The sequence below is a fragment of the Loa loa genome, assembly GCF_000183805.2.
Source record: "Loa loa unplaced genomic scaffold supercont3.57, whole genome shotgun sequence".
Lineage (NCBI taxonomy): Eukaryota > Metazoa > Nematoda > Chromadorea > Rhabditida > Onchocercidae > Loa > Loa loa.
Genome location: NW_018108237.1, coordinates 5,512 through 24,440, shown reverse-complemented (window position 1 = coordinate 24,440; position 18,929 = coordinate 5,512). Strand labels below are relative to the sequence as shown.

General features: G+C 34.5%; 3 protein-coding genes across 3 annotated transcripts; all 3 read left to right on the top strand.

The window, feature by feature from the left end:
* Positions 1-277: 277 nt before the first annotated feature.
* LOAG_05591 (hypothetical protein) lies at positions 278-4,134 on the top strand (the record flags this gene model as incomplete). Its single annotated transcript, XM_020446908.1, has 9 exons — positions 278-538; positions 730-908; positions 989-1,130; positions 1,370-1,568; positions 1,950-2,102; positions 2,547-2,644; positions 2,769-2,870; positions 3,179-3,401; positions 3,907-4,134. The coding sequence occupies 9 exons, from the start codon at positions 278-280 to the stop codon at positions 4,056-4,058; spliced, it is 1,509 nt and encodes a 502-aa protein (XP_020302805.1). The 3' UTR covers positions 4,059-4,134.
* Positions 4,135-6,058: 1,924 nt separating this feature from the next.
* On the top strand, positions 6,059-12,947 carry LOAG_05590 (hypothetical protein; the record flags this gene model as incomplete). Its single annotated transcript, XM_020446907.1, has 15 exons — positions 6,059-6,180; positions 6,968-7,093; positions 7,216-7,304; positions 7,442-7,529; positions 7,878-7,961; positions 8,102-8,294; positions 8,546-8,638; positions 9,101-9,293; positions 9,446-9,549; positions 9,744-9,848; positions 10,108-10,177; positions 10,310-10,410; positions 11,648-11,732; positions 12,438-12,559; positions 12,768-12,947. The coding sequence occupies 15 exons, from the start codon at positions 6,059-6,061 to the stop codon at positions 12,945-12,947; spliced, it is 1,755 nt and encodes a 584-aa protein (XP_020302804.1).
* Positions 12,948-13,509: 562 nt separating this feature from the next.
* On the top strand, positions 13,510-18,691 carry LOAG_05589 (hypothetical protein; the record flags this gene model as incomplete). Its single annotated transcript, XM_003141126.1, has 12 exons — positions 13,510-13,623; positions 13,658-13,763; positions 14,120-14,196; positions 14,374-14,537; positions 15,177-15,254; positions 15,873-15,985; positions 16,293-16,519; positions 16,705-16,848; positions 17,001-17,126; positions 17,720-17,911; positions 18,114-18,265; positions 18,502-18,691. 12 exons carry the CDS (start codon positions 13,510-13,512, stop codon positions 18,689-18,691), a joined length of 1,683 nt encoding a protein of 560 aa, XP_003141174.1.
* Between the last annotated feature and the right edge of the window lie 238 nt (positions 18,692-18,929).

The window sequence follows — 18,929 nt, the reverse complement described above, 5'->3', positions numbered from 1 at the left end:
CTCTCTCTCTCTCTCTCTCTCTCTCTCTCTCTCTCTCTCTCTCTCTCTCTCTCTCTCTCTCTCTCTCTCTCTCTCTCTCTCTCTCTCTCTCTCTCTGGCTGATTCTCTTTTTTTAATTTGTTTGGGAATGAAATTGGCAAGGTCGTGGGTTAAGGTACTACTGCTGTCATGTAACTGCACAATGCTGAGTAACTCTGATATGTAGATTACACGTTGGTGGTGGCATAATCATTGAAATAGTTCAGTGGTTATGAGAGAGATACGTGTTATTTTCATAATGGCACTTTGCTCATCATCGATTTCCATCTTTTGCGTGATAATACTGCTCGCTGATCATTGGCTTTTATCGATTGCTTTATGCCATGTTGCTGCTAATCGATTCTTTGGCTCGCATGTACGAATAAAAGAAGTTGCATATCAAGAAAGCATCCATTTGGTGTCTTTTGCAGCACCTGCTGCTGAAATGGATGGTGATGAAGATGGCGAAATCCGGGAAAAGGTGGAGAAATACACGAAGATGTTAAGCTGTGATAACAAAGTCGGTGATAACTTCGTTGTTTCCTTATCATACGGCTTTTGCAAATTTAATTGCTCTTCGTAGGTACCCTGGTTTAATGCAATTTAGATTTATTGGTAGATCGGATAAACCATTCTGAAGTTTAGCTTCAATACAGAGTATGTTGTTATTGATTTGCTTCAGGATAAACAATGATGACAGGCATATTGCAGATTGGCCATGCTTTGAGACGCTTAGCAAACATTAATATGACACTGGAGCTGTTATCAGAGACAGGAGTGGGGAAAGCAGTGAATCAGTTGAGAAGTCACGAGCAGTATGGCACGAAGGCATTGCGAATCGTCGAAAAATGGAAAGATATGGCAAGGAGTTGTGGCTTGAAGCAGCGAAGGTTTTTTGATTTTTAAAAATGGGAGAGACTTGAGCAAAGAGGGGTGTTTAATGGAAAAGACTGGTAGATATGAGTTTTAGGAAACAGTTCCACTCACCAAGTTCAGAACGAGAAAGTCCCCAAAAAAAGTCGACGAAGAGCAATCGAGAACAAGAAAAAGGAAGCAAGGGTAAGCAAGAAACAGATGATAGTGCTGGTGAAGTTCATCGTAATAAAATTAAGGTAAGTTACATTTCATTAGTATGAGGGACTTTTCTTGCCCTTTTTTCCACATCACTTCAGTTGCAATTTTTCGCTCTTGGGTTGAAGTTTGCTTTATTTGGTCCGATATTCATGTTGAGTAAGCTTCAAGATTATAGCAAGTCTTATAATTTGAGTGGATAACTTTTTACTGAGCGATTAAAGTTAGTTATATAACTTTTATTTTTTGATCATTTATTTCTTAAATTGTTCTGTTTCAGCCATCAAGTAATGGACTGGAGAATTCTTCTTCGGGTTTAAGCTTTGCAGATATGTTGGCCCGAGCCGATACTGCCAAACCATCAAAACTCAAAAAAATGAAAACTAATTGTAATGATTGGAAATCATCGAAAGTGGATGTGAATTACAGACCTTCCAAAGTATTGAATTTTGAACCCGTACTGAAAGAACATCGTCCCGGTATGATTTTCAGTGGCTTTAGTTGGATAACGATTGCACCTCTAATGATATTGGAATCCATTGCAAATTGTATTAGTATGTTTCACCTCGGTTCTATAGGTGAGAATAGAATAAAAGAATGTGCAACATTAGTTTCAGCACTTTCGACAGCTGTTTGTTTAAGAATTACGTAGTACCAAATGTAAGTTGAGACGTCTTTCGTGATTTTTTTTTTGCATCTTGTGACAAAAGTAAAATAAGTGGGAATTCACTGTCTTATTGTGGGTTCCAAATAAAAGTAGTTTTTGTTTATTTCTTTGGTAATAGTTAGCTTTTTAGTTTATGCTATTTTGATGTGATTTATTTTCAGTTGTTCTCGAAATGCTAAAACACCTCTTTCAGACGTATCCAAAACATCTGTGGTAGATGCGTTTATGTTTAAACCACGTAAATCGCTGCGTAAAATCTATGCGGGTCGTCCGAGAAATGATGCTACCAAGGAAGTACCGACGTTACAGAATTTATGTATTAAGATATTAACTGCCAACATTAATTGTGAGTTTTCTTTTCTCGTTATTCAAAATCATGTGAAAGGTTTATGGCGTTACTCGCCTAGTATGAATTGTATTTCCATATTTCCAGTGGACTGAGTAACTTTTTTCAAAATCAGTGTTTCCTTTGTTTTTGTCTTTTTTTTTTTTTTTTTCAAGAAACTGAAATACTAGCCATGGAAATGTGCACTTGTGCCTGAAACTTTCAAATATCTTAAATTTACGGAATTTTTCATTTTTGTGATGTTGTTCCAGCAGCTCTTTTTACAAATACATTTGTTGTAAGTAAATTTGTCACTTTTTTTCAATATTTATGTTTTTTTCTACATTAAAGAGTTATTATAATTTTACTAGTTGACGTACTGGTAAATTGTATTAAACAGTTGATATAAATTATGAATTCTGTTTTCGCTTTGCATTAACGATCATTCGACAATCATTTTTTCAGCAATTGAGGAAGTTGGTGACACGCCATACTTTTTGCTGAAACCAGTGCTTGAGAAATGCTCTTTAAATCAATTATGTTTGATTGAAAGGCGGAATCCGGTAAGTTAATGCACTAGATTGCAATAGAGTATAACTTTTAGCTGTAGCGTGCATGAAAAACAGTATTCGTTTTTTTAGTTGATGCAGTTTATTTTGAAATAAAATAGTTCAAAAATTCCTACAGCAATTAATGGAAGATAGTGATGAGTTATGGGAGCGAATTGTAAATCGTACCTTTCCAAAATATGAAACAGCGGATGATGAAACATGGCGAGAATGCTATTACGTTAGTTTTTATTTCATTTAATTGTTTATAATAAATGCCCGAAAGGATTAGTCTAATGAAAGACATAATTTTACAGTACGTGAGAGCTTCCAGTTGGAATACAGAGGTATCCGTTAACTAATTGATTCATATATTTCAATCTTCTAGAACTATGAAACGGTTCATGCAGCGGAGAAACCTTACAAACACCTTTGTCGGCTGAATAAATGACATACTATAATATAGGAATTTTCCAAGCATTGGTTGATGGAGGGAAGACTGGAGAAGGATAAGTTACTGCCTGCTATTGAAAAATGATTGCATTGTAGCGTTTGTGTGAAGAAAATGAGCGTAAGCTGAAGTTACTTTCAACAAAAATAACTCAGCATAACCGAGAAGCAACTGCACCAGTGAAAACAGCTTTGCTTGCGGATGCAAAAGCTCCACGTGAAGTTCGTCGTCGACAAATGCGTTACGGGACTCAGCATGCTGCTCATCCGTTACCATCTGCTAATGAAATTTCAAAAGCACGCAAGGAAATATTTGATAAAGGTTATTCTCTGTCCGTTATTCTCTTTTATAATTATCCGTTTTATAGATATAGGCCAATATGCTGATTTGCTTTCTTTTCTCTTCAAGGACAGGTTTTTTGAAAATTGTTTTTCACTTCGCTCGGTTTCAAACAATCTAGGAAGGGAAGATATTTTGAATATGGTATTCCAGACTTAACAATTTATTATAATTGTGTATTATAATGTGTTTGTCTTGAAATAGATTACATTTTTATTACCATGAAAGTTATTTGTCCGATGTTTGTATTTTTTTTTTCACCGATTCTGCCTAAAGCTATCATGATTGCAGAAATCGATTTGAATACTCTATTTCTTAGGATTTTTGACTACTTCCTTGTCTTGGTTTATATTTCAGAAATATGAATTTTCAGTATTGCAATTAAATGATAACATCACCTCATTCGTGTAGTTGAAAACGCAACTGATAACTTATTCATTAATTAGATTGATACAATTGTGATGTCCTTTCATTTAATATATTGTAGGAAACAAGGAAGCCTTGGCGAATCTACCCCAAGCAATCAGAAATACCAGTTCTTCGTTAGGCTTGCATTCAGAAAAGAAGAAAATGGTACCGAAAAAAGGAGCGTTGATGATAAAAACGCTGAGAATGCTCAATGTAAAACGTAGAAAATAGTTATTTTCAGGTTGGGAATGATAAACAAAAGTTTGTTGCAGACTGGAATGGGGAATATACGGTTCGGAGCACAGGCTAAATAATCTCTTAAAGTGAAATTTTAGATATAATTAAACTCAAAACTTCGAAACCGCCAAATTATTGGACTTCTTTCATCATAAAGGAATTTATTTCTTTAACTCAGTTAGTGAATAATTCACAGCTTATCACTGCAAAACAATGAGAAAGTCGGTGTCACTGTAATCCATTATTGGTTCCGTGAAACTCTGTATATACTTCAAACGGTGACCCACCTTAAATAATATCTTGATTGTTTGAAATAATTATTACGTAAGAGCTGTAGTATCCATAACATTGATGTCACTGAGGGGAGGAATCTCGACTTTGGTATTTAGCGACCATAAAGAGACGAATTTTTGAAGATCTTGGTTTTTGGTTTCCTGATACCAGTTTTCTCTTGAATCAGTTTTTTCTCCTTCAAGTTGCTCTTATCAAGCAGTATAATAGCTTCAGTGTTACTGTGTCTTTTTTTTTTGTCTTTTTCTTTTTGTTTTCTTTTTGTTTTTGATCATTATTTCCACAGCTGCGGTTCATTATTTTCATTTTCTTTTATTTTTTAGTAAGTACAACTTTATAATATAGGTTGCTTCATAAAGTTTCCATTTCCAGATACCCTTATTTTTCTTTCAACCGTATTATCGGCATTACATTTTTGTCTTTTCTTTGATTATTAAATATTCGGGTTACTTATTCTTTCTGTTGTTCTTTCTTGAGCGGTTGTTGTCTTTTATAGTTTACTGTCAGATTGAATTTTGCTGGCAAAAAAATTAACTGAATATATATTACCTGTAAGTACCTAATTCCTTCCACATCTACAGTATTAATAATAGCGAATAGTATTGGGATGTTATCGACGCTAATGGGTTTTCTCCCATTTCAGTATATGGTTTAAAGTCTGTTGCTGTTGTGTGCTCTAGTAGGTCGCTTTTCTCTTTGTTCATTTTTCATTTTCCTAAATCGCTTCATTTTTTCGACCATGAAAATTTTTTGCTCTGCACATTTGTATTGTATATATTTATTATGTAAGTCTTTATAAAGGATAATTATTAGTTATTTACAATTGATTTCAAGGAAATATTTGATGGTATTGTTTGTTTAGTATGAATAAATATATTCTATCGCTTTTACTTGGTGAATTGTAAATCCTGGGTTTCCATTTTGAATACTCCAGTTGATTACCTATAAACCATTCGACCGTCATCTATACCTGTATTAGATATGCCTCTTTATCGTTGTTGGGCGGCGTTGTAGTCGGATATTAGTGGCTTTACATAATTTGATCGTTGCTGACTGCTCAATGTTTCAGGCGCAGTTATTTGTCAGAAGTTTTGCGTGTATGGGAAGGTCGGAACATGATTGAATTTTGAGGAGTTGTAAATTTGTGGCATTAATTTGTAGTAGTTTTGGGCGATTATATCTTTTTTTCTTGGTAAATTGTTGTAGTCCGTAAGCGGTGATTTTTGACCTTAAGAGTCGTTGGTAAAATTCTAGCGGCAGTGGGGTGCTGCACTTTTTCATAAATAGCTTAGAGTGATGCTGAGAAGTTCTCTATTTACAAGGGGTAACAACCAGCTTCATTAACTGATTATGTAAAAATGATAAACGATTGCTTCTGTTCCATTGCTTTACTTTTTTCTTTTTAGTAAAATTGGGACCTAATTAACGTCTGTAAGTTTTTATCGATTTCAATATAGTGACCACAGGTCTAAAATTTTCAGGGATTTGATTTGTAAAAAGAGCATATTGTTTACGCGCTGATCTACAGCAGTTAACTTTATCAATTTCACCCATTTTATCGCTATTCCTTTGCATCGTTCGCGACCTACAAGTTATTTTTTCAAATTTCCAAATCTCACCCAATTGACAGTTAATCTTTTCCGGAATTACTCGCCTAATTTTTTCATTTTCATATATCATCCATATCAGACTTTCCTTCAGACATGAACGGTTATTATCGAAATGGACCACGTTTTGATCGTATCGATCAAGATGAAGTTCCCGAAAGCAAGCACACCGTATTTATTAGAGGCCTTCCTGGACATATTAAAACAGATGAAGTGAAGTAAGCCTACCTATATTTTTTACCTATAACTGAAAATTGAAAAATATCAAATTACTTATTGGAAATTTTACCAAAGTGATATAAGGAGAAGTAGGGAACAAAAACCATACTCTACTTTTCATGAAGAAGGAGTAAAGTATGATCAGGAACAGTGGCTAAAAAAGGCACGAGGCATATTTCCCTCCTAGTGTCTTACTGTCTAAACCAGTTACACATTCACCAGTGCACTTTGTATTAAAAGAAAAAACTTTGAATTTCTTGGTTCTTCATTTACTTCCGAACCCTCTGCTGGTGCTTTGTGCTGTTATCTCGAAGTGCAGCTTTACGGTAAAAAAAAGGTAATCATTGGCTCAAAATGTTGATGTTATTACAGGCGAGATTTAAATTTTGTGTTATCTTGAAATACTTGTACGTGTTACTTCCACTCTTCTTTTTGGAACGATAAGGCGGAAATCTTGTGGTTTATTTGAATGAATTATTGTCATACATACAGCAACATTTTCACCGAATCTTACTCTCTTGGCTGAATTTTGTTTGTGGAGAAATATACCTTGTGCTGGCGCAGTTACCATGTGCTTACCTTTGAGTAGGGAATTTGCAAAAATACCAGTTTATTCTCTTGGTTATTACTCTTGTTACATTGTCGATTTGGACTAAGGTAAGTAAAACGAATTGAAGCAAGGATTTTTTGTCTTGCCAAAATTTTTGAAATTTCTTGATATTTCACTTTTTATTGGCTTAAATACCAGTCCTGCTGCAACTGTCTCTCTATCCCTATTATTTTCAGGGATTTTTTCGAAGACCATGTGGGGCCATGCTCATTCGATTTTATCAAGCTTTCACAGGATCAATTGAAACTGTTTGTAGCAGTGCGTTTCGAAACGCGCGATGCTGCAAAGGAATGCATGCACAAGTATGTTTTGACTTTTCTTTTTACATGGTGATAATTTATCAGAACTTTGATTCTCATTTACCTTTCAAAAAACTGGAGTTTTTGAGAGAACTTTTATGTTTTCTCTTTGAACTTGATTTCAGGTATAAAGATGGTGACGTTCTTGGTTACCCGGTTGAAATGACATGGTTTCGGGATATTCGACGCTATGTGTCGTATCAACAAAGTCAAGGTGTTAAATTTTTGCTTATCATGATAACAGTGTTAGGTGAATTGTTACTTAGAAGCATTCATCAAGGTTTTTTCTCTACCTGAATCGTACAAATAATTGTAGCAAATGTTATTTCCTTTAAAAAAACATTTTTTTAGGTCTTCGACCTGCTAAAGTTCCTCGTAATCGTGGTTATGGTGGTCGCAATCGGACTAGCTATGACCATTCGTCAAGAAATGATTACAGGTATAAAGATTTCACATTATAAACGTGAACAAATGCCATTACTTTCACCATTTTTGGTTTATCATTTTCAAGTCTTGTGATTTCCAAAATATTAACTGAACTGTACACAAAATTAGAATATAAAAGTGAACTAAACTTTTTATATCAGTATCACGACTATTCAGTGGTCGTTTTTCTTCGCTTGTGATGGTTTTTCTTTTTTTTTATGTCTTTCTTCTTTTTTTATTTGTTACTGGCTTTATCTACAAAATTTCTGCAAGTAGTTTGGTTTGGTTGTCAGTCCTTTTTGCCGAAGTGGTGAATTTTGTGCAGAATTCCAGAGATAATATTGGAGAATATATGTTTTAGAGATGATGATTATGATAAGGGAAGCAAAAGAAAGTGCGCATCGTCAGATGATGAAGGCTCTAAAAAATCTCGCTCATCCAACAGGTCTTCATTACATATTTTTTTGGACACGGATCAGAGGGTAGTATATTATTCTTGTTCATTAGCAATTATAGATTAAGACAAACAGGAAGTGCTGTTTGTAAATCTCTCAGAAACTAGAATCAAAGTTGAATTATTTTCAGTTCATCACGATCGCCAAGTCGTAGTCAGCGTCACTCGTCACATGAACGTTCAGCGAGTCCCGGTAGTCTCAAAAGTCGGCGTAGTGAAAAATCTCACCGTTCTCAATCTCGTGCATCTTCGTATTCGGCACCGGCTCATGAACGTTCTTCCTCACGAGCTCCACCAGCTCCATCTCCACAAATTAAGCGAGAGGTCAGAGTTTATCTTATTTGTCTTTAAACCTTCTAAATTGCTAAAGGCTTATATTTCGGAATTGGCATTAAACCGTTGATTTTAAATATTATGTTACTCGAGCCAACATTTTTCAGCAAAAAACATTTAAAAAAACATTATTTTTTCTGTCTATTCAGTGTTGTAGAATTAAAGATTTAATATTTCAAGTTACTTCGTTTTCTCAGCTAGTTGATTTTTCTATTAGTTAGATCTACATCAGAAATTTTTAGGCTATTGAAAAAGGTGAAACTCCACCACTTCCACCACTACCTCCTCCTCCAAACGCAAAATCTGATGACGTGGAGCCAAAAAAATCGAGCCCGGTTGGTTTTTCTTAGCAACTCACTTGTTTTTTGAGTATTTCAGTGATGTTTGACATAGAATAATATAGATTAAAATAATTGAGTTAACCATGGCATCTCGTACTAAAGTAACCATAGTGTTCCTTTCATTCTAAAATTCAATCAAAACGTTATGCTATATCTAAAATTACTGTTTTGTAAAATAGTATAAGTACTTTTGGAAATATTCCCTCGGCAGATACTTCGGATATTTCAATTAGATAGATGAAAAATCCAAAAAAAAGACTATGTTTCTGGAAAATGGTTTTCGTGGAATCATTAAAATCTCTTCAATTTAAAATCGTATTTGCTGCTGAGCTGTCCAGCGTGAAACGCGACAACGTGGAAGACATAAATGGTTAAATCTAATTGCTAAGACTAGTTTCTTTTTTTTTTTTGAGAACTCTAGGAAAAAGAAAACTGTAACTTTTTACGAGGGTTCAGAGTGGTTCGCAATCTCCCGCTGAACGTAAATCACGAAAATCGAAAAAAGGCAAGAGGAAACGTCGGCGTCGTAGTCCATCATCTAGTACACCCAATTCAATTAATGAACACACTTCCGATGAACTTAGTGAGGGCGAACTTCGAAAAAAGATCCTAAAAAAACGAAAAGAAGTTTTGAAAGATATCGAAGAGGGTTAGTTTATTTTGAAAACACTCGGTCTTTTGTTACCGGATATCAATCAAGTCATATTCGTAAACAAGAAGATTCAAGTATACTTAAATAGCGTCAGTAACTTTTAGAATTCGGCGCTTTACGTGTAGTTTTGTTGTAAAATTGTCTTTAAGGTTTGAAGCCCGTGGTAAAACCAACTTTGGGAAAATGGGAAGAGCAGGAAGCGGAAACAACACTTCTACAGAATACCACATTAAAGTTCGGTTTAGAAAGCACGGTAAATATTGTACCTTAATTCGCCTTGAAAACCTCTCTATGTATATGTATAGTTTGTGTTCAGTACTTCTTTCAAATGAGTCGCACTTTTCACCTTTGTGGTACTGTTACTTGAAAAGTGAATAGTTTCTGGAGTCCATTTTTTGGCACTTTTTTTCTGATTTTTCTATGTGTAATTATATTTTTATTTTATAGGAGGATGTGCCAAAACGAGTTCTGCGTGATACAGCCCATCAATTTCAATCCTCAAAAAATGTAGTTTTGCAAACAAATGTAAGCAAACTTGACGGGATTGGGATGGTAAATTATCCTTTTTATTTTGTCCGTTTAATATCTTCTTTGCCTTTAAAAGCTTTTACAAACACGCATTGGTATGCAATATATGCATTTTGCATATGTTATGTTGCTAGATTCTAGGTGTAGCTTATAAAGTGCATATTTTTTATGTTTTGAATATTGCAGTTTTATGGATTTTATCATCAAAAATGATTTTGGGTCGTTCCACTAAATATTAGGAGTATTTTCATTTTTTTTTCTGATTTTGCATGGAATGTTTCAGCATGCTGCAGTGCCGCAAACAGCAGGAATTGAAAATTCGTTTTCTTGCAAGAAAGGGACCAAAGAATTAGGTATACTTTCTTATCTGATATGTGTGTTGTATGCATTTAGTTTTAGTATATTTCTTCGGAAATATTCCTACCTGTAGATTTAAAGTCTTAATGTGGTCATCGTAGGGATTTTGAAAGGGACGTCTTTTGCAGGCGAAGCACCGTCGTCGGCTGCACTATTCGGCAGTGATATTGATGCTTTTCTGGGAAAGCGTGAGCAGGCCGGTCTAATAAATGATCTCAAAAACACACAGGTTCGTTTGACGTCTCTACTGTTTTCTTTTTTGATAAAGTTTGTTGGTGATGTTATGAATAAGCATGCATTTTCGTATGACTACATTTACTGAGATAAAGAATAACAGGAGCGAAAAATGAGTGCGCAGTACGTTTTGTACACTTATATAATCATTGCTAGATTGGACTTACCGTTCTTTAAACTCAATAGCACTAAATTTCTTGTGCCGTCAGCGCTACCACCGTTGCACACCATTGGAAAATGTGCAAAAAAATTCCATGTTTGAAATTGCAGTATATGACAGGATATCTGATGAGCTGTCTTTGAAAAAATGGATTTGTATAAGAGCTTATGCGTTGATGTCAAAAATAGGTCATTTGTATGGTCAAAACAGGTCATCCTTATGCGTTGGTGTCAAAAACGGGTCATTTGCAGCACAAAAAAAAGGACCAAAGTGTTGTAGAGGCTACATCACGTTAATTGGTGCTAGTATGTGTATTCTATAGTGAAGAAAGTTAATGGAACATCAGGTGTTAGGCCACGTGCTAGAATACAGTTTACTTCTATTCATTTTTTGTCGAGTTAACTTAAATATTTTCTAGCTCTTAGGGAAATGTGAGCAGTAATTGATTTTGTGGAAAAATGGATTGTTTGACCAGTCTTGAAGGCGGTATTAATGTGATGTGGAGTGTTCTCTTGTCATTCGAATTCTTATGCTATCATGCCCAGAATATTACCTTATAGCGTAAATTATAGAAAACCTTTGAACGTGAACGTTAATGGTTCAATTTTTAATACATCATGAGATAACGTGCCTCTAATCATAAACAATCTCTGAACTGAGGGGATTTTAGCTTTTTTTTTGTTTTTGGTAATTTTACTTGTTGCCAAAAAAACGCTTGCTACATTTGGCAGCAAGCAAAACATTAGGCTTTAGCGGAAGTCGCATAACAAAACGAAAATAATGTGGTCGTTGAGTATATCTTGGGCCAATGTGCAGATGAACGGCCTCAGTTTAAAAGTCGGCAGTTGTAGAATTGGAATGCTTGTTCTCCAGTAAGAGATTTTGTAATACTGTCGGTGTTTTGGGAGGTATAAATCGATATCTTCTGTAGTGCATCTTTTAAAAAGAAACGGTGCAGAAAATTTACTGGAAGCTTCTGTAGAAAATTTATTCGAAGCACTGTCCAGAAAATCTATTGCAAGTGCAGGTGATCCTGGTGATTGGAATGTTTTATGTTTTTGTATTTTTCCAGACGAATGTATTCGGCACAGCTCGTGGTCAACAACTGATTTCATTTTTTGATGATGCCAGTGATACGTTACAACCCTCGCAAGGAAGTGAGTATTAACGGAATCTATTTCAGATAGCTTATAAAAAAGGAAAAATTTTAATACACTTTGAAATGATTTTGCTCAAACTACTGAAAGAGCTAATCTGAAATAGATTTTTTTTACTTTACAATATGAGATTTATACCAGATTTGATAATGAAAATAGCATGTGCCGGCTTTTCAAGGTAACCCTCCTCCTTCATTCTCCCTCTTCCCCTCCCCTCTCCTCTATCAAACGATTCTGTTTATATTCAGTTAATGACTAAGTATCTTTAGTTTCGATGACGTATTTTCAGTCACGAAATGCTAAGTGGATTCACTATGTCGAGAAGTCCATCTTATTTGCGTAGTTATCGGGACTTTAATTTCACCTTCATTAATGACTATCCATCGTCATCTTGGAATCACTGGAGGCATAGTAAATTGTAGCACTCTTTCAGTACTATTTTAGAAGTTAAGCTGTCTTCCTGTGTAGTCATTATCATCACGAAATTTATCATATTGCAAAATTGCAACACGCATAACTTTTTATGAATTCATATTTTAAAAAGTTTTAACATTTCGGTGTGGTCCGTTACGACCTAACTTAGACTCTCCATCTTGATGCATTATGATATGAAAATTATGAAGGAATGAAGTGCTTATTTGATACATGCCCATACATATAAAAGAAGCTGTCAGTGATAATTTGTAAAGCGTTTTTCCTTTTAAGCGCTGCGATTAAGCTCGCTCACTCGTCAGCTGAATGCAGAAACAGAACGTGAACGAAAGCTTGCTCGTTTACCACCGGAAGTGCTTACGAAGTACACGACAAAGAAAAAACAACTCGAAGGGGTTATCTTTTTCTCAACATTTTCCGCTTGGTGAAGTTTATTAGTTGAAGATTGGATAAGTACATTTAGATACAGTTCTAATTCTTTGTTTAGAAACTTCAGTTTCTCTGCACTTTATCGGAAAGAGTTTTTATTAGTGGTTTTTATACAACTGTTAAAAGTGTTTATTCGAAATTGATTTTATAGTTGTGGCAGCTTAATACTTACAGGCATTTAAAGCAGATCGTGAAACGTTTGGTTTTGTTACAAAGATATTGATCGAAAAAGATCCAGGTCTGGAAGATCGTCTCTGGTTGGCGCTTGCTGAAGCAGTGAAAGATATGGAAGAAGCGTTCACCAGAAAAATGGATCAGTATCTTGATCATTTAATTATGTTCATTTCTATGTGATTGCAGATAGTTTTGAACATAGATTAATTATTGAGTGGTAGGAAGAGCTCTTGTTTCATATGCTTCGAATGAAATTTCTGACGGATTTTGCTAATGGTTCATCTTTTCAATGAGTTCTAGTATAGTGGTACCTATTATTCAGACAAACCTTTTCATCCTTGTATTTCTTATTTCAGCAATCTTAAAACTTTTTTTCCATTTTTATCTAGTTTCCATCATTATTCTGCATTTGTAGTTTCTGAATGTTGTTGGATGTCTCCGGATTTGTTCCCATCTCCAAATTCTTCATTTACTCAGAAAAGTGTGATTTTTTGACAACAATAAATTATAAGAAGAGTTATCAGTATAATACTATCCTACCTTTTTTGACTTTTCTCTTCAAAACAATAAATTAATCAAAAGTTCCCTTGTTTGGTCGTTAGTAGTGTCGGTGTTGTTACTTGCCTGTATCGCATGAATTTCTTTTACAAAACGCTTGGCAACACTTCCATTCTAGTCATTTTCATTTGTTATAAAGTACTTCTAATGACGAAGGATTTTTTGTCAGCTTTATTCGAATGAAATGCTCGTGGCAACGTTTTGGACTGATCCACTTCTGGTTTCATGGTTTATATTAGTTTTGCCCGTTCATCGATGGATTTATCGTTACAAAAATTATGTGTTTGAAGTTATGCAGGTGAGGATTTTAAAATCTCGAAAACTTGTTATAGTGGTTTTCCGCACGGCAACTTTTAGCGGATTCGGGATTTTGTGAATACGGAAAACGGATGTGCAACAGTTTCGATGAAGTTGTTTACTCTGGAAAACGGGAGGAAGGTAATTTTTTTTCAAATCTATCAGAATCGAAATATTTCCGTTTGTTTTTAGATGTTTGCTAGTGTAAATAGGGGTAGAGTAAATTTCTGGTTTCGAGGTGCTGCAGAAATTCCCAGTAATCTAGAAAGCATTACTGCAATATGGAATGGGGAATGCGAAATGATTCATGGGCGTAACAAATCACTAAATGGCACTGAATTTGGAACGTTTTTTTAGACCGTTTATAATGCGTTTGACTGAAATGATGCGATACATTTATAGATGTCATGATCTATTACCCTCTGTCATCAGCAAAGAGATGCTATTAAAAATCAAACGGGATTTTTGCTGCTTATAATTTCACATTAAATTTGCAGAAAGGTTGGAGCATCTGTTTGATAAATACTGCTTATTGTTTATGAAACGACTTCAACAGCAGAGAATCGGTGTTTTGGTTTGTTTTAAGTTGTTTTTTATTTGTAAAAGTTTGTTGTGGTGTACGGGAAGTGTTTCGTAAAAAAAAGTAATTGCTAAGCTGAAAAAGAAGCATTGATAACGACTTCTACTGAAATGCTAGTTACATACTTCAGTTAGCTCAATTATAAGCATTGAATTTGAGACGTTTGTTTAGACCGTTGGTGATTTATTTGCGATTGCAATCAAATATGGTTTCAAGGAGACCGGCTTTCAACGTTTCAAAGAAAGTGCTGCTCGTTGGATGTGTAGAAGGCTAGAGGTTGTAATGCGCAACAAAGGATTGTATGGGCTACCCCGTAACTTCAGCCGTGCAAATATGTGAGGTTATTAGTGGATTAATGTTATAGCGCCACTGATTTCGGAATTTCGAATTAAAGCAATGCATTTTTATCCAATGTTAGAAATAATTTCACTATGCCAAGTTTTTTTTTTTTTCAGTAAACGAAGTTCTGAAGTCAATAGTACTATAACATTTTTCAGTTTAAATTGTTGTTTATTAAAAATATACTGCCTTATTAAAAAGAACTGATGTGAAATCTGATTTGAATATGTTTTAGCAGTGGGAGAAAAGCGTGGAGCGACCATTAATAGTCTTGCTGTGCTGTATAGCATGATAGATTACTGATACAGCAGAGAGAAAGGGAATGGTTTGATGACTGGATTTTGAGTTAGAGACATATGCACAGTGTTTCTTACCATGCAGTTGTTTCTATATGTAGTCATACCTGAAATCTTTCTAATGATTTTAGAATGAAGAAAACCCATTGAAATATTTGGAAGAATCAACAACCCTAGGTTAAACTAGTGGTTTTTTTCAAACGTCCTTGTATAAACTTATTCGTAGCCTACATTTTTCTTTGTATGCACGTCGTCAATTCATATTCTTTGGGTTTAAAAATCAACTGATTCTCGAAGCGATCGTCTCACTAGATATTTCAGAAATGTTTTTATTTTTAGGTTCGTAGAAATAGATGATCTGGAATGTTCTCTTGATTTTTCGATGTGGTTAGAAGAATTTATGACTCCTTTTTTTCGGTTGGTTCAATGTTTCACTTATCGCATTACTCATTGCTGAAAACTGGATACATGGAATATACTCTTTCATTTTACTTTTACCTTTGTGCCCTGATACAATTTTCGGTTTCATGAAGTAGTTCGATTGCCGAAAAACTTGGTGAATTTTTGTGAATACAACATCTTTAATATTTATAGTTGACAGTGTTACTTATCGTTAATTTATTTATAGTAGTAGCTAACATCCCAATTTTTCACTTAACGTTTCCATATTCTTTCATGTGCAGTGATTAAGCTTTTAGCAGGAAATTCATCACTAAAAAATGAACTTATATAGGTCAGGCAGTTCTAATCTCAATTTGAAAACAAAAAGTTTTGACATTTAATTTTTAAAAACGATATTCTGGGGAAATTGAATATCGTTGATTGCTTAATAAGTGTAAAAGACGAATGGATGTATGAACTAGTTCTGATTGGCTGAATTACCTGATGAGGCCATGTGTTCTGTTCTACTTTCATTTTACTCTAAACCATTTTACCACTTTTGTTTGCAAAAACAAAGTGGACGAGGTGATATCCATTTATTTCATATTACCGTTCTTCGTTATTTTTTTTTCCATTGAATGCTTCTTCATACAGAGAAAAAGATGGTGTTTATCGCGAAGTGCGGCAGCATGATTTCAAACAACGAATTATACTAATTCGAGAAGCAGTATTAAATCAAGACTGGTCGAAAGTTGGCGCTTTTTTAGGTAATTATATTAATCGTCACAATATCTGTAACTGTTTCGAAGGTTTTATACTTCGAAATTAAATACTTCTTTGAATGTTATTTGAAAAAAAAAGAATCATCATTCAATTTCTTGTTCAGTTGCAACTCTTCGGACTTAGAGAGAGCTAGTTGTGAAATTTTTTAATGAGTGAAGTCTTTCAGTCACTATGCTTACTAAGTTTCATTTCTTGCTGTTAGTAGTATTATGACCTGTTCAAAGGAACTTTGTAACGACTAGCTAGATTTTATGATGCTCATGACTCTCAGCTCGGTGCCTAACTTTCCAGGTCACTTGCCTTCTTTGCGACAAAACTTGAGGGATGTTCCTGAAACGTTCCGTAAACAGCTGAGTAGTAATTTGGATAAAACATGTCGAATGTTGTTTCCATATGCTTCGACTATATTTCGAGCCGGTGTTGAGCGCTTTATGCAGCATGATATTCCACATGATATGATAATTAAATCAGCTGCAGAATTAATGCTTGCCTTGATTGCTGCTGAACGAAAGTACTCTGTGAGCTCTTTTTTAATATCAAAGTTTCCTCAAATATAGATATATTTACGGATGAATCTATATTTCTGCGATATGTTTCCGTAGTCAGGAAAAATGATGAAGATTAGAGCAGACAGCAAACAGACATTCAATTTACCACAGTATTTAATTTGAGGCAGTAACGCAGCCATGTTAATTAATTTCAGAATTTAACATTTGATGTTGAGAATAATTCATTATTTTACATCACGGAGTTGCTTATATATGCGGTCGCAAATGGCCAGAAGCAGGAAATGCAAGATTTGGTCACTACAGTTTCATCCTTACCATCCGTTGCTCAGAAACATAAGGTTTCATTTCGTTTATATTTTTATGCACTTAATTAAGTTTTCTACTGTAGGAGTTTGTTGAAACAATAGTCTGGCTTATCAGCATATTGGCTGGTTTTATCATATAACAAATCTACAGCAATCTCATTTATAATAATCTGTCCAAATTTTAGTATATTACCATCCTTCGAGCTTACAAGGTATTGTCTCGTTATGAACAGTGGCGCATGGGAGGAGAAAATGGTGTAGTACGAAGTAGTCCATTTGATTTAGGGGATGAAATCATTGCAGTTCTACTGGTAAAACTTATCAATTTTATTTCAAACTGTTTTCAGTTGAGATCAACAAGTAAAGCGCTATAATAAATGAATTCGTAAAATGTAGAAGTTTTATAATTGAGTCGGTAGCTAATTAAAAGGTAATAATGTTATACTGCAACTTTATGAGCTTATTTATTTATTATTGTAACACTCAAGAATCGTATTGAAATAACTTCCGTTTCATTAAAGAAGTATAAACTGAATTTAGGCATGACTAAGCTTTATATAATATGCATACCAGTGTGTATTGCTACCTTAACTCTCCATATAGAATTCCTTAAACCAGTAGGCAAAATCCATAAATTGGATTTCTAGTCAAGATGTCACTGACAGAAATCTTGTCACTGTGCATATTGATTTGATGAGAATATAAAGTTAAAAGTATGTTAATAAAACAACGGATATATAAGATACAGTGCTGCATAAATTATGTCTAAATTTTGTCGATTCGTTTTTTGTCAATGCTTAATAACTTGGAATATCAGGTGAAGAATTACACATAATTTCTATCATTTTTTCTCTTATCATCTCCTGAAGATCGTCTGTGTTTATGGAGCTCGTTATCATTTTAGGGTGTCGAATCTGGTCAGGAGAGTGTTTTTATCTATATAGCAGTGCATTATTTGCGTTATGTTGGAAAAGCTGATGTATTAATGGATGCTTTAGAGGAATGCTGTCATAAAACGCCCTGCATGATTGTTGATTGTTATTGTGCTTTGCTGTTAAATAAAATGGCTGATAAAGCTTGTTCGTTCCTTGATGTTGTAAGCTTTGATTTCTTCTGCGTTTACTATACTTCTACTAACTTTGATCTCATATCAATTAAAACATATTTCGTTTTAGTTTGACTTTATAAGCTTTTATATAAATTCAAAAAATGAACTGCTCTACGTCTGAAAGAAGCAGGAAAACTTCATTGCATCAAATCCTTATAACATAAAATGTTGAATAATATTGTCGCTTCAGGTTTTGCCGCAATGCGGCCTTGTTTCGCATCCGATTTTACTGGATTGGTTAAAACCGCGACTTTTGAATCCTCACGATTATGATCTTCCGGGAGAAATGTTACACCATATTTGCAAACTTTTGTTCGTTTTTTTGGATTATGGAACGAATAGGTTTGTGGAGTTTACATCATTAATTTAGCATATGTGCATTAGCTGTTTTGTGGCGCTATTCTTTCATCAGACCAAGAAGACTGATTTTATTTAAATTCATCGCTAAATTGCAAAATTGCATACCACGAGTTTTTGTTAAGAAGCGCTTTGTTAATATCTTGTCACAAATGGATCTCTAAATTTTTTTTCTCTTAGTTTTGAACAGTGCGGGAAAATTCATCAATATAATTGTGCAGGAGGAATGATTGTGCTTGGATATTTCTGTGGGCAGCGGTGCAGCATGTGCAAAATGATAATCTACTGCGCTTGCAATGGGATCCACGGAAATCATGGTGGCCAAAATTTCATTGTGCTGAACTATCTGAAGGAGGAGCCGATTGCAGGCATCGAGTTTTCATGAAACTTTACAATTTAAGTGTGTTGTAAGACACATATTTTTTCCTGATATATGTGGTCCTAAGGTGCAATGATTAATCTATATGAAAAATCTTTTTCAACTTCGATTAGTGATAAATGATATAAGTAAATAATATATGTAGCATCCTTTTCTTGACTGTTTTTCTTCCTGGGATATGTGTCATCTAGGAAAAGGTTTTACAACTGCTCAAGAACTACAAAGATTGTAGAGATTTCTCTTACCAGAATCGAAGAGCTCTACCAACAG